This window comes from Carassius gibelio, chromosome B1 (assembly GCF_023724105.1).
Source record: "Carassius gibelio isolate Cgi1373 ecotype wild population from Czech Republic chromosome B1, carGib1.2-hapl.c, whole genome shotgun sequence".
Classification (NCBI taxonomy): Eukaryota; Metazoa; Chordata; class Actinopteri; order Cypriniformes; family Cyprinidae; genus Carassius; species Carassius gibelio.
Window position 1 is genome coordinate 14,057,396 of NC_068396.1, and position 26,808 is coordinate 14,084,203.

Here is a 26,808-nt window from a genome sequence, read left to right on the forward strand (position 1 = left end):
TTAAAAGATGGTGCACACTTTTAGAGAAAAAAAAAATACTTATAAAGATAAATTTACCCATAAAACTTGATGGAAATTATTTATTTATATTACTGCTGCTTTTCCACTAGAGAGGAAGCATTATGGATTATCCACTGTGCTTTGGATTATGGACTGCATGGATTATGGCAAATTTATTTTGGCCAGAAGCAATGGTTTAAAGTTAAAATACTTTGATGATGGATTTGTTTCTTAGAAACATTCAGTTTTTTACTTAATTGATGGACTGGAGACATGTGGATTACTTGCAATGCTTTTATCAGCTGTTTGAACTCTCATTCTGATGGCATCCATTCACTGCATTTAATGCTAAATTTCTCTTTTCCGACAAAGAACCAAACAACTACTCGATGGCCTGTATAGGGTGAGTACATATTTATTCTTAGATTAACAACAACAAAAAAAAGGTTTAATCATGAAATTGTGATTATTTAATAATTTAAGATCACTAATACTTCTAGTTGTAATGTTTGTTTTATAGGTTAAACAAAGCAGTTTCTAAATCAACTGTTTGGGCTCTTTGTTCTAGAGAATTACAGTAACTATACTGTTTTGAAGTAAATTCAAACTGCAAAACAAATTTCCATTTCTGCATTATCTGAAGAAACCTTGACTATAAAAATCAAATGATCTTACACAAAATCAGTTCTTGCACTAGACTGAAAAATAGTATTTTCAAAAGAATAGATGCACTTGATGAGAACACCTCTTGTTGCTAGGCACCTCTTGTCATGCATAAATGTGAGTGTGCTACGGTTCATGTCTTCAACAGAAGGTTTTTAATGGTGGCTCTGCAAGGCTTCTGCATTGTGTCAAACTGATAATGTGCATGTAGGCTGAAAGGTTTCATATAATACAAAGTCCTCATTTTCAAGACCCAGACTCGATAGTAAAAAAAAAAGCATAATTGCTTTGCAGTCTGTTGTTTTGTTTGGAATGTTTTGTCCTAAAATTAGCCTGGAAGAAAATAAACGCTTTTAAAGATAATCTATCATTATTGAAAATGTTAAAACCTGATATTCTCATGTGGTCATTCAAAATAGTCTAGACAAATATTTCTCCCTGCTTACAACAATAAAGCAGTTTTACTTTTTTCTCCTTAGAATTGTGAAATGAATCTCCAGTTTAATAAATGGGATTTAATCAATGAAAATGAAATTACTGTAAGTTCACTGAATATGTTTTTGGACTCCTGCACCAGTAGTTTACCAAGAGGAACATTAACATGACTAAAATTAGTGTACCTTGGTGCTTGCTGTTCCCAACTGGATTTTGGAGCCTTGTTTATGGATCTGGGCTCGAAAATGAATAAATCAGTAGGAGTTATGTTTCTCCATCTGTTAGAGCTTGGAGACCTTCCTTGTGTACTGCAGCTGTGTTTAAGGATTTCTTAGTATTTTATGTTTATATGAAGGGGGATTTGTTATGTAAAGAAAATGTATGAGGTTGTCAATATCACACAAACAGGGTAGAGGATGGAGGTGTGAGAGTATTCATTATTTAGTTTAGCTGCTAAATGCTTCTATTTCTGATTCAAGTCTTTCAAAATGGGTGAAACATCTTGTATTATTCATAAATATATTTAATTGCAGCTGAGAGTTAGTTTACACAAAGGTAAATTGATATTTTTTAATCTACCTATTTGTCTTTCTGCTAGTTCATTTTTAACAACTGATTTTCTGTCTTTATTACAATTTAGGTACCACATGAGGGCAAATTACAAGAAACTAATCTCGTCCTGTGCTGCTGACACAGGGTTTATATCCCTGGATATTTTTTCTGTCTGTTCTGATTATTTTATAATATATTTTGTTGTTGAACTTTCCCAATAGTGTACAATTTCTCTTATTTCCAGTTGTTTTTTGAATGAATTCTTTGCTCGCCACAGTCAGTCCTCATTAATGTGATGGCCAGAAAACAGAAAACTTTTTTTTTTTTAAGCAAAAAGGTTAATGGCTACATAACTCCTTTTCCAAGGCACTCATTAAAGGTGTCCAGGTTTACCTCCCTTGGTTTACAAAAGGAGTGTCCCAAGCTCTAATATTATGGCCTATACAAATGGCACATTTTACTGTACATTATAATGTCGCACAATGTTAAGTTGCAACATGCAAGTCTGGGGAAGATGAAAGAGAAGTCAGTGGAGATACTTTACCGTTGCACCCACAGTAACCACATTTAAACTGGAACAAAACATTCTACAATTCACTTCCCTTCCTTTTCATTCATCAAGCACCATCACATCCTCAGTTTGCCCTTGGTGGACATTGGTCCTTTGGGAAAATTGGACTTTGTAATAACGGTTGTTGAATCCGCTGTCATTTTTATGGCTCGTCTAAAAGCATCAGATGGTATTTTCACTTGTATTTCATTCTCTCACCCACTAGTTCTAGAGTCTGAGATCACGGAGTGAAATGGACACTTTACTTCCTGTTTGTTGTCAGTGGTCTGTCATTTCACAGAGGTCACTTTCCACTACTCCAGCCTTTCCGACCACATTCAATTGTTGAAAACAATCATCAGGTTTTGAAGCTTGAAAACAAATAATAATAAAAAATAATAAATGACATAACATAGGTTTTTATATAAGGCAGATGTTTGTATTATTCATAAATGTAATGGTTTTTAAATGCAAGTTTTTCAGTGTAAAGAATATAAAAATATTGTCAGTGCTAGGTTTCATCCTCATTAGTCACCATGCCAACAATCCCACAGCTGATTAACCCAAAAATACTGCGGCACAAAGCACCGGTTATCACCACAGCAGTGTTACTAGCAATTCATCCACACACCCGAACTAAACCAGTAGGTGTCTTCATCCTATATATATATATATATATAAATATATATATACAGTCTTGTTCAAAATAATAGCAGTACAATGTGACTAACCAGAATAATCAAGGTTTTTAGTATATTTTTTATTGCTACGTGGCAAACAAGTTACCAGTAGGTTCAGTAGATTCTCAGAAAACAAATGAGACCCAGCATTCATGATATGCACGCTCTTAAGGCTGTGCAATTGGGCAATTAGTTGAAAGGGGTGTGTTCAAAAAAATAGCAGTGTCTACCTTTGACTGTACAAACTCAAAACTATTTTGTACAAACATTTTTTTTTCTGGGATTTAGCAATCCTGTGAATCACTAAACTAATATTTAGTTGTATGACCACAGTTTTTTAAAACTGCTTGACATCTGTGTGACATGGAGTCAACCAACTTGTGGCACCTCTCAGCTGTTATTCCACTCCATGATTCTTTAACAACATTCCACAATTCATTCACATTTCTTGGTTTTGCTTCAGAAACAGCTTTTTTGATATCACCCCACAAGTTCTCAATTGGATTAAGGTCTGGAGATTGGGCTGGCCACTCCATAACATTAATTTTGTTGGTTTGGAACCAAGACTTTGCCGTTTACTAGTGTGTTTTGGGTCATTGTCTTGTTGAAACAACCATTTCAAGGGCATGTCCTCTTCAGCATAGGGCAACATGACCTCTTCAAGTATTTTAACATATGCAAACTGATCCATGATCCCTGGTATGCGATAAATAGGCCCAACACCATAGTAGGAGAAACATGCCCATATCATGATGCTTGCACCTCCATGCTTCACTGTCTTCACTGTGTACTGTGGCTTGAATTCAGAGTTTGGGGGTCGTCTCACAAACTGCCTGTGGCCCTTGGACCCAAAAAGAACAATTTTACTCTCATCAGTCCACAAAATGTTCCTCCATTTCTCTTTAGGCCAGTTGATGTGTTCTTTGGCAAATTGTAACCTCTTCTGCACATGCCTTTTTTTTAACAGAGGGACTTTGCGGGGGATTCTTGAAAATAGATTAGCTTCACACAGACGTCTTCTAACTGTCACAGTACTTACAGGTAACTCCAGACTGTCTTTGATCATCCTGGAGGTGATCATTGGCTGAGCCTTTGCCATTCTGGTTATTCTTCTATCCATTTTGATGGTTGTCTTCCGCTTTCTTCCACGTCTCTCTGGTTTTGCTCTCCATTTTAAGGCATTGGAGATCATTTTAGCTGAACAGCCTATCATTTTTTGCACCTCTTTATAGGTTTTCCCCTCTCTAATCAACTTTTTAATCAAAGTACGCTGTTCTTCTGAACAATGTCTTGAACGACCCATTTTCCTCAGCTTTCAAATGCATGTTCAACAAGTGTTGGCTTCATCCTTAAATAGGGGCCACCTGATTCACACCTGTTTCTTCACAAAATTGATGACCTCAGTGATTGAATGCCACACTGCTATTTTTTTGAACACACCCCTTTCAACTAATTCAACTAATTGCCCAATTGCACAGCCTTAAGAGCGTGCATATCATGAATGCTGGGTCTCATTTGTTTTCTGAGAATCTACTGAACCTACTGGTAACTTGTTTGCCACGTAGTAATAAAAAAATATACGAAAAACCTTGATTATTCTGGTTAGTCACATTGTACTGCTATTATTTTGAACAAGACTGTATATATATATATATATATATATATATATATATATATATATATATATATATATATATATATATATATATATATATAAATATAAATATATATATATATATATATATATATATATAAATATAAATATATATATATATATATATATATATATATATATATATATATATATATATATATATATATATATATATATAAATATATATATATATATATATATATATATATATATATATATATAAATATATATATATATATATAAATATATATATATATATATATATATATAAATATATATATATATATATATATATAAATATATATATATATATATATATATATATATATATATATATAAATATATATATATATATATAAATATATATATATATATATATATATATAAATATATATATATATATATATATATATATATATATATATATATATATATATATATATAAATATATATAAATATATATATTTATATATATTTATATATATATATATATATATATATATATATATATATATATATATATATATATATATATATATATAGAAATATATATAAATATATATAGAAATATATATATATATATATATATACCGGCCACTTTATTAGGTACACCTGTTCAATTGCTTGGTAACACAAATAGTTAATCAGCCAATCACATGGCAGAAACTCATTGCATTTATAAATCTAAATGTGGTGAAACGACTTGCTGAAGTTCAAACCGAGCATTAGAATGAGGAGGAAAGTGGATTTAAGTGACTTTGAACGTAGAATGGTTGTTGGTGCCAGATGAGCTGGTCTTCAAAGACTGCTGATCTACTGGGATTTTCAAGCACAACCATCTCTAGGGTTTACAGAGAATGGTCCAAAAAAGAGAAAATGTCCAGTTAGCAGCAGTTGTGTGAATGAAAATGTTTTGTTGATGTGAGAGGTCAGAGGAGAAGGGGCAGACTGGTTAGTGATGACAGAAAGTAAGACAGTAACTCAAATAACCACTCGTTCAACTAACTCCTGTCAGCTCATCTCTGGCTTGTTTCTTGAACATGACATTGAGTTGAGAGATGAACATTCAATTCACGGACAATAGCTCTGGTGGACATTCCTGCAGTCAGCATGCCAACTGCATGCTCCCTCAAAACTTTAAACATCTGTGGCATCGTGCTGTGTGATAAAACATTTTAGAGTAGCCTTTTATTGTGGCCATATAATAATAAAAAACAAACAGGTTAAAATGATAAAACAGAGACATTAACACATAAATTACTAAAGGTGCTGTCACATTACAAAATTTCGAATTTTCGTAATTTCAAACCAAGCAGAGATTTTCGCTCTACCAACTTGTAAACGAGCGTGAGGAACTTGAGCACGCGCATTCCCATTTTGCAATCGTCTAAATAAGCATAGGCTATTCTGAATGTGAAGCAGAACAGTTCAAACTTTTTAAGGTTTGACTAAGCCTGCGTCCCCATGTGCATATTATCCATCCTAAATTCTGTGTGATATAAGTAATTTTCAATACTATTTAGGGCAAAAATGGTGGATAGTACCTAGCCTATGCACATTGGGACGCAGGATCATTCTTCTTCTTTAATAATCAGTTTGGGTGCGTAAAAACACCTGCATGGTTGTGCAAAGAGGACTATATTATTTACATATAATAGGCGTCATTTCCACACCGGGTGTTTCCTCCTCCTGTTTCCACACAACTTTGACATCTTTAAACTCAGAGATAGCTCTATTTTCTCTACTGATAAGCTTCTAGTGTGTGTATGCTCCTTCCTGTTTTTTGAATAGGCTGTTAGTCATAATGAACTAATAATTCATCCCATTATAGGAAGTGGAGGAAATGTTTTATAAACGATGACATCCGGGTGATTCTGACCTTCCCAGCTGCCAGATACAACGTAGCCTATCTGTGATTGAGACACAAACTATCACACTAGAACCTGTTTTGCTATGTTAAAACCAAATATCACGTTTAAAGACTGTTGGTGTTTTTTATTTAAAGTCTGAACGCAACTGTCGCGCATCTCGTGTCCACTTGGTGGCAATGTTGCTGTTTTGGTGTTAACGTTTGCCTTTTGTACAAATGCTAGCAGTCAATAGTAAACCCATCAAAACGGGATTAATTTGTAGATGTGAAATGGTTATTTAAATAGTTTCTTTCTACTATTCTTATCAGTTCCATGGGAACCTGTATGTGCGCGTTACTTTTTGTGAGTAGGGTGTTGTTATGATCTGACATAGCCTAAACATCGGAGTTATGGGTGCATTTGTTGGATGCCTTTCCTTCATATGCCTCCCAACGAATTAAGTAAAAATTATGCAATTAATTAAACAACAACAAAAAATAATTTGCAGAAAATAATAACAGAAAATAATTTGCAGACACAAAATATAGGCCTATTATTCAAACACTGACAAAAAAGTTATGTTTTTCAGCAAAACCAACAGTAAGACAATGTCTTCAGATCAAAAGGCCTTTTAAGATCATGAAACATTCACAAAACTTTTGACTAGTAGTGTAAATAAAGAAAGAAATATTGGGGGGAAATCATACAGTAATGATTGTTTGAAGTTCTAATGCTAGTAAATGACGACAGTTGTGGTTAGAAATGTATTTATAAATATTAAATAATATATAAAATAAATATTTGATTCCTTTTAAGCCCGGGTTTCATCATGCCATTGAAAGAGAAACAGTAGCATAAAAGGGGATACGTTTGTGCTTTCTTCTTAGTGCATCAAAAAACCTCATGTGAGAAGCTAACATTTTTTAAGTTCTTTAAAATCTCAAGAGTCTTGATGGTGGGATCCCTTGACCCTGTCTAATCCAGATTCATTATAAAGATCTCTTAGCAGCAGGAAGCCCACCCAGGAAACATGTGACCTTTCTTAAAAAGATGCCATGAGAGGCAAATCCTCTGACCCACGGCTGCCCTACTGTGTTTATCTTATCTTTCATTTTATAACATATATTGTACACTTTTAGGTGCACATGGGAGTGAGTCTGAATGGAATAGCAGCATCCTCACATATCTTCCAAAAATGCATTATACTTCTCTTGCCTTTTCTCAGTCTCTCTTTTTCTATCAAGCTGCAGCAGAGCAGATGCTGTGGGTATGCTACCGGGTCTGTAACACACACTCACACACACACACACTGGTGGAGATGTTGCTTATTGTTTTCTTCACAAGAGAAAATTTTATATGACATTTTCAGTCATACTACACCTCTTATTCCTTTTTGGACCCATTGTGCGGGTGACAAACTCAATATACTTGACCTGACAGCATGACACACAAGCACTGTTTTGCAGAGGCGATAGCCACTCAAAGCTCCTTTCAATGAAAATCAGGAAACAGATGTTTGTGAAGGCTTAGGAAATGTTTTAAAAATACTCCTTACTCTATACGGTCACCTTTATGATGCTACATAAAATCCACCTATTAAATAGACTTAAAGTCACCATGAATTTAAAATGGACTGTTCTTATTATTCATGCAATACTGCAGTGTTTCACTACTCGCATCATTGTCATTATTAATATATTTTTTTGTATTATGTACCCCGTAGTCTTTAATCAAAACACAAGCTTCCCCTCCCCCTTCCAACCACATCTTTTCTCTGCTGACATGCACTGGCGCGAGGACTGGGAAATAATTCCTCCCCTCCAGCAACCTGTCACTCTCATGAAATCGTAGCAATTAACACACAACAACGATCCAATCAATTTCCCCCAGACAACATCAAGTCCCGCCCTTCATCTTTTTCCTTGTTCAAAAAGGAACCTGTTTCACTCAATATGTACATCACAATAGAGAAGAAAAATGTTTCACAATATTTGCAGCAACAAATCTAAAGGATATCATTCATCATTATTTCAGCTGTGTTTCAAATCACTCACTATACACTCTCACTATGTACTGTGTACTCAACAATCTAGTGTTAGGTATTTTTTTGTGTGTTCCTTTCACCCCTGCAACTTAACGGGTTAGTTCACCCAAAAATGAAAATTAGGCAATAAAGTATTCACCCTCAAGTCATCATAGGTGTATATGACTTTCTGCTTTCAGACGAATCCAGTCAGAGTTATATTAAAACCTGTCTTTGATCTTTCAAGCTGTTTTATGCCACTCAGTGGGTGTTGCAATGCATCAGTCCAAAAGAAGTTAAATAAAAAATGCCCATCCATTAAAAAAAGTGTCTCTCACAGCTCCGGGAGGCGAAAAAAGGCCACCTGTAGTGAATCGATGCATTTTAGTTTAAAAAAATAAATTTTCAAAACGTAATAATCAATAAGCTGTTCACTTTTTTTTTTTCAAAACTGTAGCTTAATGTAGATTTAATGGGTAACCCTTTAAGCAAAACTGCACAACAACAGTTGTGTCCAACATTGCTTTCTTTTTTGTATAATTAGCACATCATCCTGGTATTTGAAGTATTTCATTGTAAACGCACTTCTCAAGCTATTTATGCTACAACATGGCAGAATATTGCAGTAATAAACAAATTGGGACAGAGTTTTTTAGTGAGAGTTTCAGATTTCTGCTTTGCATTAAAACATAGCATGTTATCATGATATCTTGTTCTAGCAAATCAAAAGAGCTTATCTTAGCCAGTTAGTGATATACTATATACTATATACTATATTTTATATACTATATTTTATATCGCTGTATTTCTGAAAGAAAGACGATATATGCCTGATAAAGCAGAGTGTGAGCGTAGCTCTGCTTTGTTTACAGCCATTAACGTTACTGGGGAAACCTCTATTTCTCGCGCTTTATGTCTATGCTTTAGTTTGTCTATTATCTCCTGCTGGCAAATAATGAATTAGCATTTTCATTAAGTCCGTCCGATCCACGCAGCAAACATATTTTGTTTGTTATCAAAAAATATCTACTCTAAAGGGACTTGGCTGTTGTTATTGATTCTATTTGGAAGTCTACCGGAAGTTAAGTTAGGTCCACAAAACGAGCAGTAACGTTTGTTTATGTTGATGCCGTTGAAACCGTCTATAATGAGAGATATACACTTTTTAAAAGAAAACAACATATTTTCATGGTTAAGACTAAACACTGCACTGCTTTTCCTAAGCACAAGTAAAGTGATTTTATATTATTATTAAAATGATTATAAGATTTTATATGATGGCATATTATGTTTAATACAAGCTCAAGATATTTTCATGTTTATTCTGTGACATAAAATATATCAATTATACCCCACTTGTGATTTTATTTAGGCTTTTATGTGTCTTGAAAAATGAGACTGTAAAGACATTAAACGTCCTCCTGTCTCATCATCTACTCATCAACAGTCTGCTTTCACAGCCTTGTTGTGTTTATACCCCATGCTCTTGTAAACTATATGAACTCACACTTCATAGTTTCTACTTAGTGTAGTTTCTTTAATGCATAACTTTGGTTTACACTTCTGACGAATGTATTTAGGTTTCATAAAGTTGTATTCATAGGTTTAAAATATCTTGATGAACAAAATCATCAAATCATCAACAAAAAGAATCATAAACTCCTTGTCACAAAGCATATTTCTGCAATAATCCATTCCTAAAGCCAAAGGAAAACTCCTATTGACGCAACATTGCGTCAACATTTCCTCAAGTTCAGGTTGCTCAATATATTCATGTTTGCTCAGAAGCCAATCTATAAAAACTTCAGTAACCTAAACTAGCACAAATTGAAATTTACAGTGTGATAGCAGATGTTTTGCAAGCTAACAACTCAGCATACTTGCTTAGCATATTTTTAGCATAGCATAGCATGCTAGCTTAGTCTATAACCGGAGTCACCAACCCGTCGATCGCGGTCGACAAGTCGATCTTGGAAGCTTTTTCAGTCGATCGCGGAGATTTTTCAAAATCTGAATTTTTATTAATTATTGTTTATTAATTTCAAATGCACCATGTGTGAGCCTATTGTGTGTAGTAAATTGTGTCTAGGGGAGGGAGAGGGGTATATCTGTCCTGTCCAATCAAATAGCCTATAGTTTACATATAATGTCTGTAAAACAACCGCTTTCTTTATACTTTCGCCTGGCACTGCAGCGCAAGCCTCCACTGACTGCGCGCCACCTCCCAAAACAGACGGGACATTTATACTTAAACTATTTTAGACTAAAACAGTCAGTGTACTGTTTGAGTACATGAATTACTTCGGGATATTGGTTTGTTTGAACTCAGAGGGAGTGTCAGCCACATTAAAAAAGTTAACAGTTTAAGTCATTTGTGGATTAATGCGTATTGGAGATGCAAACCGTTTAAAATAATTCGGTTCGATTTGGTGAACTGGTTAAAAAAGATCCAGTTACATCGAGTGATTCGTTCGCGAACCGGATATCACAAACTGCTTTGTTTTGAACTCTCTCACAACAGACACGGAAGAGAAGACAATGTTGAATTAAGTCATAGTTTTTGCTATTTTTGGACCAAAATGTATTTTCGATGCTTCAAAAAATTCTAACTGACCCTCTGATGTCACATGGACTACTTTGATGATGTTTTTCTTACCTTTCTGGACATGGACAGTATACCGTACACACAGTTTCAATGGAGGGACTGAGAGCTCTCTGACTAAATCTAAAATATCTTAAACTGTGTTCCAAAGATAAACATAGATCTCACGGGTTTGGAAAGACATGAGGGTTAGTTATTAATTATATAATTTTGATTATTGGGTGAACTAACCCTTTAAGAGGCAGAGGACACGAGCTTGCGCATGCAGTGTGAAGATTTGTGCATGCACTTATCCAAAGCATGCAAACCCATGCCTTGGCATGCGCGCAAATATAAGCTCTCTCTGAAGTATTGTGTTTAAATGGACAAATTCACACAAAAATCATGTCAAAATGCCTGTTTTGGTAAGTATCCTACAGCAGACATAGCCAGCTGAATGTAGGCCGCGGTATCAGCTCATTCTCTTAATGTGACAGTCTTTATATTAATCGAACAGCAACAACAAAGAAATCACTCACTGCTCCTGATTAAAAAGCTTTTGTAACTTTAATAAAGAACAATCTTTAATTTATACAGTCAAATATGCCATGCTGTTTTACATTTGATTACATTATACAATTTCTGTAGCTAAAAATGGATGTAGGTCTGCAATTTGTGTGAAAATATTTGTGTTTATATACGAGTAATAAGCCTGTGGAAATACTTAATGTTATATTACTGTTGAAAATGTTGAATTATAGTTGGCAGTTTGTATAGTTATATACTATTTGTATAGTTAAATAATTTGCTACTGACAAAAAGATAACAAGAATGTCAGAGTAGAACTTAAATTGTGGCCTTTTTTTGTATAATTTTTTGCCTTGGTTTACATTTGGACTTTGGATGTGATCTTAGGCTCGAAAAGTTTGGTGAGCACTAGTCTATACCCTTTACTTATCCTGCATGTAATCACAGCAGTCCTTACCACTTTTGATCTGGCATTTCAAATGGCAGCTCCCAGTATTAGGCAGAATCGATTCAACGTGTAGACTGAAATGTTCATGATACCAACATTTTTTTTTTGCAACTCAGCAGGGATGTAGTAACTACTGTATCAATGAGAGTTTGCTAGTAACCAACAGCACAGTGACTCAGCGACCTCCAGAGATTAAATCACTGTCAGTGTGAACACAGCTATATTCATCAGTGCATGTTATTCCAAAGAAAAAGTAGAAACTTTTCAGCTGATGTCACCAGTATTATTCAACCCCCCGTCTCCAGCCATCTGGCTCCAACTTGGCTACTCCCACTATTAACAATCCAATCGATTTGTGATGGGAAAAAAAAATCAGTCCCAATGTTTTTCTCATTCTGTACCACGTTTTACTCTGAAGTGCATCAGATTACAGAAATGAAATGGGCCTGAACACCGTTTCATGAGAAATCAAGGCAATCTTTCAATCTTGCTTCAATCAGACACATACCAAAGATTACTTAGTGGATATATTTTTTTTCAACATAAGCAACATAAAGGACATTAATGGCAGGGCCAGTTAGCCGGGAGCACTGTGAGGTTAAGTGCCTCACTCAAGGGCGCAATAGAGATAAAGATCCTTTAGTAATGCTCTAATTCACATGTCCTGCTATCTGGGATCAAACCTGTGACATTTGAATTACTGTCCTAGAGCCTAAACCAATAAGCCACAAGCACCAGCTGACCTGCCCACTGACCCACACACATCTCTCCACCCCAGCCCTCAGACATAGGCTGTTCCCAAATTTAAACGTCCTCTGTGGTTTTCACTGAACAAAGGGTTAACGGAATAAAAAATGTTTGCGAGGTGACATGTACGAGATGCTTGAAGACATCGAGTTTGATGAGCTGAAAAAAGAAAATCTGCTTTACACAAGCTGCCAACTGCAGAGACAGAACACACACTCATATACACACGGGTTGCCAACTGTGATATGGAGACAAAATCGTCTCTCGCACTGAGTTGTTTTTGCCTGTAGGCACATCAATACTTAAACACAACATGTTTATATCTCAATCTTTACACAAATAGACACTTTAAAAATCCATTAGCAAAAAACATTATTTTATGGGCACGCATGGTACACACACACTGCCGCACTTCAAGGCTACGTGCTTTATTTTGTAACGTTGGCTCAGGCGGTTAACTCTGACCTCTTGAAAACTCTAGAAACCACAACAACAGGTGATTGAAATAATCACCATGGAAACCAGAAGTATATGAAACACTGCGCTTTGAAGGAAGCTAATTCTTTATTTTCAAAAAGCTGTGCTTTCAAGTCACGCGAAAAAATGTGTATGAGTGCCAGATGACAGCACATGGGTCCACACTGCGGGACTCATGATAATAAATGCCACTAATGATAATATAAAAATTATGACACAAAAGGTAGACAAGTAATTTGTTTAATTTTCTGAATCTTTGCACAAATTTATCAAGTCATATTTATCATACTTTCTTTAATTTAGGAACTCTAACCTGAACTTATCTTAGTCTAAATGCTGTTTTCCATAGATTTTTTTTTTTATTAATTCATGAATTAACTAAATACATATTCTCTATTTAATAATATTTGCTAGAACATCTATTTTATTCTGTTTTTAAAGAAAAAAATGTACTGTAGAAGTAAATATGTAATAAACAGTTCATTTAGTATTTAGTTAACTTACACGCACCTCTTATTCTGTAGTTTCAGGTGTTTTTTTTATAAACCCTAATTATGGAAAACATCCAATGTTTTGATCTTCAAGTATTTTGTTTCTCTGTGGGAGACTGATGTGTGTTAGTGTGTGGGTGTATGAACAGTGAACATTAAAAAAATAATGCAAACTTATTTTAAAAACGTTCCATTTATTTACAAGTTACTGCTAATGTTGCCTTTTGTGTTTCAGATCCAAATGTTCTGAATCATTTGTTTCTTACCACGATACACATTACATGAAACTTTCTCTCAGCAAAGGACCTGCTGTGATGATTCATGATTTATATGAAATGATTTATATTGTCAACCTTTAACTAGAAAACATTTTTTATTTCATGGTTATTATCTTTTTTAAGAAACTGTGCTTGTTCATATACAAATTAATCATTTTCTGTGACATTTATCATTTAGACATATCTACCAACTTTTCATAGTTAGCCAAGATCAAATCTCAATTTATTCTTTGTCACTTCATACACTGAACCAGCTGGATAAAAAGACAAAGGACACAAGAGGACACATTTATGCAATATCAATAATTTCCTTTCAGAATAAAACAGTCAAATTATATAGATCTAAACTGAGGGACAAATCTTAAAAGTTAAATCACATTACAGATTTCCCATAATTTGGTCATAAATAATTCTGCTGACAAATTGAATTCTTGCAAAACGGGTCCCTAATTACTATAAACTTAAATCTAAAAAAGATTGAATGCCTTCCTGATCCACATGAAGCTGACTCATTAGTCACCATATATCAAAGATAAATGTTCATTCTTCAAAAATTGAGAAATGATTTTATCTAAAATGAGACCATAATACAAGAACACTATTTTACAAAGGTTAGATCACTTATTCTCATGCTAATCCCTTATATATGGCAATAACTAGCACATATAGCAAACAATAAAAAAATAATTTATGTGGGCTAAGTATAATTTTACCATTCTATTGTTTATACTTGACCTTAAAGGATATTAAACGACTTCTATTTCACTTTTTCTTTTCTTTGTAAAGCGCTTTGAATTGCCAGTGTGTATGAAATATGTTATATAAATAAACTTGCCTGTCCGTTTTGCCTCCTTTCCAACTTCTGATGAAGACTGATGGTGAAAACAGATCAAACGAATTGTTTGCACTGATAGCTGAGAGCAGCAGATGAGAGAGATGAAGAGCTGCCTCCATACTGTCGTTCTGCATACAGATCTTGTTACGCTATTTAAAACATTTGAAAGATTATAAATGGACCATAAACTCAAGTGTTACTGATATCCATCACGTTTGTACCCCTGTGCAAGACACTTCACTGTAGGTCTCTAAAGGGGGATTGCGATGACAACCACTGACATGCCTTGATGGCAATCTCTCCTTGTCAGTTCCTGTTCGCTGACACTGTCAATAAACAATCAAAAAAGAATCAGATCTCCCATGCAGAAGCATATTTTTCAGTGTTCCAGCACTTAGTTTGAATGCATTACTGCAGATGTTTCGCTGTATTCGCTGCAAGTGTTTTTCTATGAATGCAGTAGTAGACTTTTTCAGGCGTTGTAAAACCGCAGTCATTTTTTTGTTAGGGTGTGTGGACGTGAGCATAGGAATGTTAGAGTGCATAAGTGATGCTAAGAACTCTGTTATCTCAGTAAGACTCCTGTTCCTTCCTTTGTTGTTCTTTTACCCAGAATGCCAGCTCGCGCACACACGACTCTTAACTCTGCTGGCTGCGAGAGCTCTAGCAGCACTGTTATGATTCTGCCTCTGATAGCCTGCTGTTGCCGTTTCCATGGTTACTCTGCTTTCCCCAAATCCTAAAGAGAATGAAAAATGGAAGTTAGATAAAGTTTAATAAGCGAGAGATAGCATAGGGAGAGAGTTAGGTATAGCTCACCCCCATCAGCATTTACAATAAAGCCTGTTGACCCTTTGTGCTCACAGAACACTCCCCGCCTGCCTCTGCACCTGTTCAGAAAGACCTGAGGCTGGTTTAAGGCTTTAAATATGCAAACCATATTGAGGAAAAGACTTAAAATATGATTGCTTCAGAGGCACTTTGGCTCTACTCGGGTTAATGCCAGTTGATAACTGTAATTTGAGGAATTTGAGAACTTGCACATTTACATTCATTGGACCAACTTGAAAAAAAAGGAAAGAAAAAATAAAAACTGTCTATGATACTATTTTTGACCAATTGTACTGCTGATTTGCCATACAGTGCTATGAAAAACTATAATAAATATGAATTAATTAATTGAATTAATGAAAAACATTTGAGTTGTAAAGGGTTGCCACTTAGTAAGGACCTCTAGTATTGGTTTCAATTTAGTAATAATCTTACAGTGTATTTTTTCCATAAAATAAATCACATTTATTAGTAACACACCCTAGGAAAGGTTTTGTACTTGTAATAGTGTTAATTAATACTGATTCCAAAGTACCTGACAAAAATTGTACTTAATAACATAATGCATTATATTACACATTTTATATAATATAATAAGACTACTTTTAGTTTACATATGACCCATCTCAGTTTTGCTACATTTATTTAAATTGGATAACATTTTACCATAGTGATATAAAAATAGAAAGAGTAAGAAACTATATTCCATTTGTTGTTATCAACAACATGAAGAGCATGCAATGTATTACATGAAAGTTTCCCAAACTGGGGTAGTGAAAGAATTTTAATGAAAAGATATCATAAAAGCATAAAAAATGAAAAACTAATAATTTTAAAATTCATTAAAAAAAAAAAACAAGTTAAAAAAAATTATTACCTGCATGTCATGTGACCACAACCAATGTCAGAGAACCATAAGCATGCAATTGTGATACTTCATTATTAAAATATTTATTTTAAAATCTCAATTCAAATAAAACTATATTAGGTGAAAGAGGATAAGATGACAAAAAGTTGGTAAATTGGTGAATGTGTGTATTTTAATATGTAACGAAAAACACCTTCCAAAGTAATACATGGTAAAATAATCGAATGAATAATAAATAATTCAAATAAAAATGAATGTATTCATCAGTATTTATAAACCTGAATGATTTGTGTAAATCCAGTGGCCAAATGCTGTGTAGCCACCCAACTAATGACTAATGACTGTGTGTTCACAAAACTGGAAGCCTTTCTCAGGGAATATAAGCATAATCCAGATTACATGTAATCAGTTGCTACCCAGCTCTGTATATATAATGCATAAATTGACATAAAATGCTTTGGAATGACAACCCTTTTTATACACAGTCCCCCATTTTCAGGGTTCAAATGTAATTGGACTAAATACATTTAATCATATATTTTTTTTTAATTTGTAATTTTTTTGTGCAGAATCCTTTGCAGGCAATAACTGCCTTAATTCTGGAAATTATGGACATCACCAAAGATTGGGTTTCCTCTTCAGTGATGCTTTGCCAGGCCTTTACTGTAACTGTCTTCAGTTATTGTTTATTTGTGGGTTTTTCTGCCTTCAGTTTTGTCTTCAGCAAAGTGAAATGCATGCCCAATCAGGTTGAGATCAGGAGATAGACTTGTATTTATACGCAGTGCAGTGACAAATGCAGTCAAATGGAGTACAAACTGAACAAATATTTACATAATAATGTTGTAGAAAAGTAATGCACCCTGTGAAAGATTCCTTTTTCATATGTGGACAGATACTGTAACTTTATTACTTTATTGACTGGCAAAGGATATATAAATTAACATATGAAATAGCACTGGAGACTTTAATATCTTTCCATGCAGAATTTTTTTTTAACTTTGTAATACTCACAGAGCTTCCTCCATGTATTGTCAGTTTCAAGACACCTCAGCATTTGGATTCTAAAGTTTGTCCAAACTTTGTCTTAACTATTCTTAACTAAGTCCTCCATTGCTGCATGTTTTGGGTTATAACCTTGTTGGAAGGTTGGATGGTTCAGTTTCAGTTTTTATTCATTTATTCTTTAAAATATGGCCTTACATTCTCGTCTTGCACTCTTTGGTATAATGTGGATTTCATAGTTGATATTATAATGGCAAGTTTGTCTGGCCCTGAAGCACCAAAACACCCCTAAACTATAACACTCCCATCATGCTTCACAGTTGGCATGAGTTTCTTATTCTCAAATGCAGTGTTTTGTTTTCAAGAAACATAATGTAATGTTTGAAACTGTGGCCAAACATCTCCACCTTCGACTCAATGTCCAGAGTACATGTAGGTGTTGGATTAAATTGGATTTTTTGAGAGCAGAGGCTTCTTCCTTGCTTTCCTAAGTTATTGACTGTTTCCAGAGTTGCCTGCAAAACATTGTAGGTCCATTATGCTATTTGTATTGATTTCTTCTATTTAATTCCAATTGTAATGGCAAGTTTTGCGGTTTATCCTAAAAGTTAAACATTTTTCAAAAATTAAACAAAGTAAACAAGAGTCTTGACTATTTGAAACATGCTTATGGTCAAGTTGAATTCGCTCATGTTTAGTTTACTCACATTTTAATGGCAGGTGAGCTTTCATTTTTAAGTTTGTTGAAAATGTTTGACAAACCTTTGACACATTCTGAAGCATCTTTTTCATTCTTGCGGTGAGTTTGATGGGATGGCTGACCTGGAAAGATGGCCCTGCTGTAAAAGCTTCTCCATTTGCAGATTATTTTATGCACAGTGGAATGGTGGATTTTAAATATCTTGAAAATGGCTTTAAATCCCTTTTCAGACTTTAAGCGTTACTAACCTTCCTTCTGAAGGGCTCAGTCTGCCTTTTTGATGCTGCCAAGTATTTCATTGCTTATAACCAAACCACAGCTGTTTATTAAAGTTTAAGTTTGACATTCCTCTTGATGTTCTGCTAATTTGCACTTGATGAAGTGATAAGTGTAACATTTCTACCTTGAAAATGCCCATTTCTGCTACAAATTATTTAAGCCTTACTAATGACGTGTGATTTGTTAAATTAAAATGTTTTAACTATTAATTTGTCCAGTATGTTAAATGAGTCAGTTTTCATGGGGTGTACTTTTTGCATGTTGCTTAAAAATGCAGGCTTCATGTAATAGTGATTTTTTTTTTGTATTTTAAATAAATGTCATGGAAACAATTAAAGATACTGTAAGAGTGAGGTAAAAGTAAAAATGGTCAAACAATTTAATTATAATAATATTGTTTTCAAATAATGAGTTAATGGTGATATTTACCCTTAAATTAGCAGTTTTATTTAATTTATAAGAGGTTTGCAATTTGTGCCAAATGCATACAGTTTAAACCCCTGAAAAAAAAAAAATGTTATTTACATAATGTAAAGTGTTTTTTTTTTATGGGTTTTGCAATTTTATATTTTTGCCAAATCATGCTCTGTTTGTGCACATAATGTATGAAACAGCTAAATGTTTGGTCATTAAAATGACTTAAATTACAAATAATTATTTAATCAATACATTTTTTGGTAACACTTTAGAATAAGGTTCCATTAGTTAATGTTAGTTAATGTATTAATTAAAATGAACAAACAATGAATAATACATTTATTACTGTATTTATTCATCTTTGTTAATGTTAGTTAATGAAAATACAGTTATTCATTGTTAGTTCATGGTAATTCACAGTGCATTAACTAATGTTAACAAGCACAACTTTTGATTTAAATAATGCATTAGTAAATGTTGAAATTAACATGAACTAAGACTTATAAATGCTGTTGAAGGATTGTTCTTGCTTAGTTCATGTTAACGAAAGTAGTTAACTAACATTAAATAATGGAACCTTATTCTAAAGTGTTACCCATTTTTTTAATCATTTCAATTGATTATGTCCTAATTACAACTGGCCAAAATCCGTAACTGAGAGGGGGAGATTAATGCTATTCAATTACATCAAGTCATATCCAGCATGTACATTCACAATATGTGCAGATTTCATTTGTGGCAAGAGCATATTTACCAAGCATACATTTATATTTAACATTCATGTCTGGTGCATTGAGCCAAAATTGGCATGTGCAGTTAAAATGCTTTTGATGTTAGAGTGGGCAGCCTTGGTAAAAATGTCACAGGCAGCACTAAGTGATCACAGAGCCCATGCTGTGATTCGGCCCATATCTTCTCCAGTCTCATTTAATTAACCTGAGACAAAGGCGAGAGAGAAGGAGGCGAGGAAGAGGACTGCAGTCTCTGCCATCTGTCTAAATCAGTAGTTTGCAACCAGGGGACCTGGGCCCATGGGGGGCCTCAGCAAACCTTTCAAGGGGGCCACAGGATGACTTAAAATGAAGTATTTGTTACTTAAAGGGATACTCCACCCTGATTTTTTTTCTTCATTAATCACTTATCCCTATGTCATTTTAAACCCTAAATGCTTAATTTGTCTTCGGAACACAATTTAAGATATTTTGGATGACCGGGAGGCCAGGAGGCTTACCATAGCACCATTTTGGAGAATATGAGCTGAACACAGGCAGCTTATGCTCTTCTGTGTTAGCCACTGGTACAGAAGAGCGTAAGCTGCCTGCATTCAGCTCATATTCTCCAAAATGGTCAGTATTTTAGTTTTATTCATGTACAAAAAGTATTCTCGTCACTTCATAACATTATGGTTGAACTAAAAGCAGATGGACTATTCTGAAAATATAAATTTGTAAGTGATTAATGACAAAATTTTAATTTAGGGGTGGAGTATCCCTTTAAAGACAAAAATGTGTTTCCTTCTGCAGCATCAGTGAATGTTTGAATCTTTTTAAATAGTTATGTTTGAGTCCCTCAAATGTCCTCAGTGTGATAAGATGTAACTCAAAATCATAAAGTCACTGCTGGAAAGGGTTCAAATATGCAAAGATGCTGGAAAACTGAAGAATCTGCAGGACCTTAAAGATTTTTCTGAAGAACACTGCTCAGTTTAACTGTTCAGAACAAACAAGGGACTCATGCACAACCATCACAAAACAGAAAGACAGTCGAGAATCATCAGGTGACCACACAGAGTATTAAGAACCAAGGGTTCCCAAACTTTTGAATGGGGTTATTTTAATAATTTCAGCATTTTTTTAGTCTTGTGGACTAAATGTTAATATCTTTTATGTACAATATCTTACTCAGGACAGTACTAATAAAATATAACATGCATTTAGTATGATCTCTCTTATTTTTTGAAAATTACTCATATTTTCACAGATTCTGCAAGGGGTGCCCAAACTTTCGAGCCCCACTGTATATATATATAATTTAAATTGAGTTATGATTATAATATAATTAAATATAAAAAAAATGCAATTAATGTAATTTAAAATAAATAAATATTAACAATTATATAACTTAACATTTTTAAATATTTTTACAAAAATAATAATTCAAATAAATAAAATGATTTTAGTCAATAAGAAATAATTGAGGTGTTAAAAATACAAATAAATCAGAAAGTTTCATTGAAAAACAAAGAATCAGAATCTTGAATCTTCTTACCATCACAAAATGATTCCTGTTCAGTTATAGTATAGTATACAGTATCCATAGAATACAGAGAAAATCTGCAAAAGATCTAACCAGACATGTCATGTAAAATTTTAAATCAACACTTCTTTAAAAGTAAGAAAGAACCAATCAATGTATAATTTACAGTCAAAAATTGTAAATGACATTGCACTACATTTCACATTCGAACGCATTTTCTTTAAATAATAAATTTTTTTATCGTTTTTGTAATCAGTTACATGCATTTGGGTTTTATGTTACATCTGTTGTTTAATGAATTTTTAATGCATTATTTAAGTGTTGTGTGTGTAACCATGATGGTGTTTTGTGTCTGTTAGTTAGTATATAATTCAGTATGTGGAAAAGATACTTGTGATGAACTTTGATTCTTCATGTGGCTTTCTTTTTTTACCACCTGTATTATTATTGTACTGTAGTCAGTATATGTTAAAGGATTAGTTCACTTCCACAATAAAAATATCCTGATAATTTACTCACCCCCATGTCATTCTTTCTCCAGTCGAATAAAAAAATGAAGGTTTTGAGGAAAACATTCCAGGATTTTTCTCCATCTAGTGGACTTCAATGGGAGCCAATGGCTTGAAGGTCCAAACTGATCCCAGCTGAGGAATAAATGTCTTATCTAGTGTAACGATCAACATTTTAAAATTTACAGTTTATTCTGTAAATGTGTTTACAGTATTTGTAGTTTAATAAAAAATATCATTTTGTTAACCACAATACAAAATATTGATTTTTTTTTTTTTTTATTATTATTTCCTCTCACTTGGGTGGTATGTAGGCTGTAGGTGTGGTTGGTTAAAAGTTTGAATGGTGAACAGTTTCTATCACCAAATCCAACTTTTCAGTTTCATTGGCTGCCTACAGAACACTCTCACACACACACACACACACACACTATACTTATGTCAAAGGCAGGACAGGGCTCTAGAGTATGGAGCTATATAGTCTGCTTGGAGGGGAAAGCTGCATCCTTCCTTGCTTTCAAAATGCTCAAGTGCCTGTCAAAACGGCCTATAAATATTCATGAAAGTGGTAACATTTGGCAGAGCGAGCGCTCACAGACACACTCACACGCGCAGGCTGTCTGACATTTGGGCGTGTTTGCAGACGGACGCGTGTCTGTTTGCATGGAAAGACATGAAAATCAATAGGTCGTAATTACACTGTTTGGTCTGGCGCTTTTCTCAGATGTGCATAATTAATTGGTACCATGTTCGTTCGACTGGTGTCGGTACCGAAACTGGGTCAGTATAGAATGACTCACTGTTAAAGTCTTCCGGCTGGTTTCCAAGACAGAGATTAAGTCTAGTCCAAAAGGATTTTCAACAGAGAATCACAATCCAGAGTACAATTTACTCCATGACAATCCTTCCCTGAAAATCTGTTCAGAGGAGCCATGACCATTCCTTGTCCTGTTGAAAGTGTCGCTATAATTGAAAAAATCAATTAAAAAGCAAAAAAAAAAAAAAAAAAAAACCACACACCTCTCCCTTGAGAAATATTGTAAATATTAATTCAGTAATTTTATTTGTTGGCAAACAACTTTCACTGTTACAACAAATATTAGTTATGAGTTCATTCAGTTTAGAATGCATATGAAAAGAATAAATAATAATTTCATTGATATTGTAATAATAATAATATTGATGATAATAACAATTAAAACGGTCTCAGTGCCGATCCAATTCTTTTCCCGATGCGATCTAGGATCCTACATTTCTGATCTGTTGAAAAATACAAAATAAAAAAACAAGACTGAATCACAGGAATAAATATGCAGTCAATTTTCTCAGGGTGTGTTAACAAGGAATAGATGTGCAAGCTACAGGGAGTCTCAGTTTGAGAACAAGTAAACAGTAGTTTCAGAAACCGACCTTTACAAGGTTGTTTCCATCTTCCAAACCAAGTCCTATTCTTCTAGTCTGCTCTTTTACATGGTTATTTTATGTTTAGACATGCCCAGCACATGAATCGTAATCATGATTTCCCCAGTTTACACTTTTATTGGACCAGTTCCAATTCACATCAAGCTAGCCTTTCTTACTCTTCTTGATCAAGCTCTTAAAATCATAACTCCATATGTGAAATCGTCACAATCATAGACCATCTTATAGCCTGAGAACAATTTTATCTGTGTCAACACGTGTGACTGGAATTGCAATAAGCTAGAATTCTTCAACCTGCATCCAAAGTACAATTTCTGCTCTTACACACAAAAAAAAGGTGCATTGAAGGGTAAACGTTCTAGAACTCATGACATGACAACATTCCAGCTTCCTTGGGATCCAATCTGCAATAGCGGTCAATCACACAACAGTCATTTCCCCAGAGTCTCTTGGTTATCATCGACACAGTGAGAATTAGAATGACAAAGTGTTTCCACGGCCATCCTTCCAAACAAGAGTGTGTATGTAGATAGGTGAGCGTGTGTTTGTGCTGTGCGTTATTAGGGATAGTATTTTGGAGGACCAGCACAGCATTGCAAGGTTGGTCTAGTCTACAAAAACACATACAAGGGGCAAAATATGTCAAAAAACATGAAACGCATACGATCATTTGCAATATCGGGAATCTGTACATTTTACATGGAAAACAGTTCCATTTCTTTGTAATTAGTGAAGATTACCTTTCCCATAACTGAGATTATTACTGAAAAATAAATGTAAGAAAACAAGATGCGTCCTCAGTCTTCAAGAATAGATGCGCCTTTTGTGATTTCACGCTCAGAAACGGTGCTAAACAAGAAGGAATGTGTGCAGCAGAGAATCATAGACAAGTCTTCTAGAGAGTTGTGGGTAATGCAGTTCAGTACGACAGAAGAGTTCAAAGTCTCATTATCATACAAGGTCATCTAAAATGGCAGCTAGTTTTCCGCAGTCTGTTCCACAATTCGTGGCGAGTTTTGAGGAGAATCAGACAGCCATCGGATGAAGGAGATCTATGCAAATGATTCAGGGAGCAAGTTTGTCCACGTCTCCGAATTGACGATCCGCAAGAGTTTCACTCAGCAGATGAGCTTCCTAGGAGATTGAGGAGAAAAAAGTCCACAAGACCTGCCTACACGCGGTAGTCCTTGTTCTAGCATAGGAATGGGTTACTAGTTTCTGGTTACTGGTTCTAACTGGAGCAGGATTTTGGTGACAGGATACTCGTATGTACTGGAATGCGGGGACTATCTGGAATCAGTCTCTCTATCAGTGCAGTAGGTAGTGTATCCCATGCCTTGTGCATTGTGTCACACTCACACACACACATACACACACACGCTGTGTGTGCGTCGGTGTCTATAGACTGGTGACCAGCTGTGAGGGGTCTGGTGGCTGTTCTTCAGGCGATGAGTCTTCTTTCTCAGGTGGAGCGATGAACCCATCACTGCCTCCGCGTCCCATCTGGTAATAGCTCTCTAGTTCCTGTATGTGGTTCCTGGAGCCCAGGTTCGGCATGCTTTTGTAGTATACATCGTCTGCCTCCATTACGACCCCTTTGCCGTTGGCCAGGTGCAGTTCGCTGCCCTCTTCCTCCTCACCGTCATCATCCTCATCATCTTCGTCATCATGCAGACCGTTGATGAGGTCATCAGTGCCATGAGGGAGGTCAGTGAGCGTAGGCATGCTGGTATAGAGCGAGTCTCTGAGGGGGGAGTGTGTGTGTGCGCGGGGAGTGTGTGTGTGCGAGGAGTGTGTGTGCGTGTCGTTGGGGAGCAGCGGGAAGAAGCTCTCGCTGTTCTCCTGTGGCAGGCGCCGGTGAGCTGAAAACGTGTGCATGGGGGCATGGTTTTCCGTAGGGGGTGGCCTCGGTGGGAGGAGTGGCGCTTGTGACTCCTCCCTAATGAGCTCCAGGCTTAAACCGCCCCCGTCGTCGTGTCGGTGAAATGCTCCTGGGTTATCAAGCACCATGACGTCATCTTTGGCCATAGACGATGACCCTGCGACCCCTCCGTTGGCCAGGTGGTTGTTGAGTTTATTGGTCAAGGTGCCCTGGTGGGCTTTTCCCTGTCGCTCCTGGGTGTTGAGGTACGACGGAGCGTAATTTGCCGTCAGCTCTTTCAGGATCTTCTTCTCAAGTGTAGTTGGAGGCTCGCTGCCGCGAGAACTATAGGTGAGGTAATCGCCTGCTGCCACACCATAGCTGTTGCCATGATTACCGTTAAGCGGCAGTGTATCCATTACACTGGAGTCCCGTGCATTGTTGAGAATGCCTTCTGAAACAGAGGAAATGACAACAGAATCTCGTTTACAACATATTGGTACACACACACACACAAAAACAAAAATCGGTAACAGACGGGACCAATTCTCACTATTAACTAGTTGCTTATTAGCATGCCTATTATTAACATATTGGCTGTTTATTAATGCTTATATAGCACATATTCTACATGACTATATGCTACAGTCCTAATCCTACCCAGTACCTAAGCTTAACAGCTGCCTTAACAAGTATTAATAATGAACAAATTAGGCATTTATTTAGACCAAAGTAATAGTTACTTGTTTGTTAATAGCAAGAATTGGACCTTAAAATAAAGTGTGACCAAAAATGATTATATATATATATATACAGTATTTATGATTGATGGTAATATGAATCGGATCATGCTTCATGAAAGATGATATCGAATAGGATATTAACTTTTATCAAATAAGAAACAAATAAAAATAGGAGGGTTGCGGATTTAACAGGAGGGAGATGAGGAGGAAACAGGAGGGATGAGGAAGAGAAGAAGATTAAAGAAGAGAGAAGCAGAGGAGAATATATTATAAACGTGGAGCTGTTGTGAAAGTAAATGAATCATACTTGAATCTCTGTAGGAGGCTGCAGACCCGCATGAAAGAAGAGACAGAGAGAGAGAGAAAGAGAGAGAGAGAGAGAGAGAGAGAGAGAGAGAGAGAGTGAGAGAGAGTGATTACATACATAAATGCTTATGGAACATGTCCACAGAGAGAGAGAAAGAAGTATTATATTCAGCTCAGACTGTGACAGGCATTAGTGACTGAATGCTAACCTACTGAGTTTAGGACAGATGCTAGGCTGAAATATTCTTATACCACCAAATTATTAAACAGAACAGATGGACATCGAAACAACATAAACAAGCTCATTAAACAGACACAGGAAGTATGTATGTAGGATATCAATGCTAACTCTGGACCGTCTTGTATGTGTATGAGTACCATTAGAATATTAATGCATTTTATATTCCCAAGGTAATGAATAGGATGCAGAATAGTCTTTCAAATTTGAATTTAAGGAAGCTGAATTAAAATAGAATGGATATCAAAAAAATGTACCACTGTGAAGTTTTTGGTAACACTTTAGAATAGGTAACACCTATAAGTTGCTTCTTAGCATGCATATTACTAGAATATTAGCCGTGTATTAGTGCTAATCAAAAACATATTAATGCATTATTCTATTTGACCTTATTCTACATCCCTAATCGTACCCAACACCTAAACCTAACAACTACCTTACTAACTATTAATAAGCAGCAAATTAAGAATTTATTGAGAGAATACATTTTTCCAACATGAATTACCTATTAGTATGTCCTCTAATATGCTAAACATATGGAGTGTTTCAAGAAACATGAGATATTGTAATAATTAATGTTT

The 26,808-nt window shown here is 35.1% G+C and overlaps 1 protein-coding gene across 1 annotated transcript in view; it reads right to left on the minus strand.

Annotated features, from left to right (window-relative positions):
- Nucleotides 1-22,692: 22,692 nt before the first annotated feature.
- Nucleotides 22,693-26,808, minus strand: part of LOC127949186 (adhesion G protein-coupled receptor L3) — a 103,311-nt gene continuing 99,195 nt past the window's right edge. The window contains exons 23-24 of the mRNA XM_052546179.1: nt 25,991-26,008; nt 22,693-25,394 (exon numbers count right to left, since the gene is read on the minus strand). Coding sequence (XP_052402139.1) covers nt 24,478-25,394; nt 25,991-26,008 — 935 coding nt within the window. The 3' untranslated portion in view covers nt 22,693-24,477. The remainder of the gene's footprint in view (nt 25,395-25,990; nt 26,009-26,808) is intronic.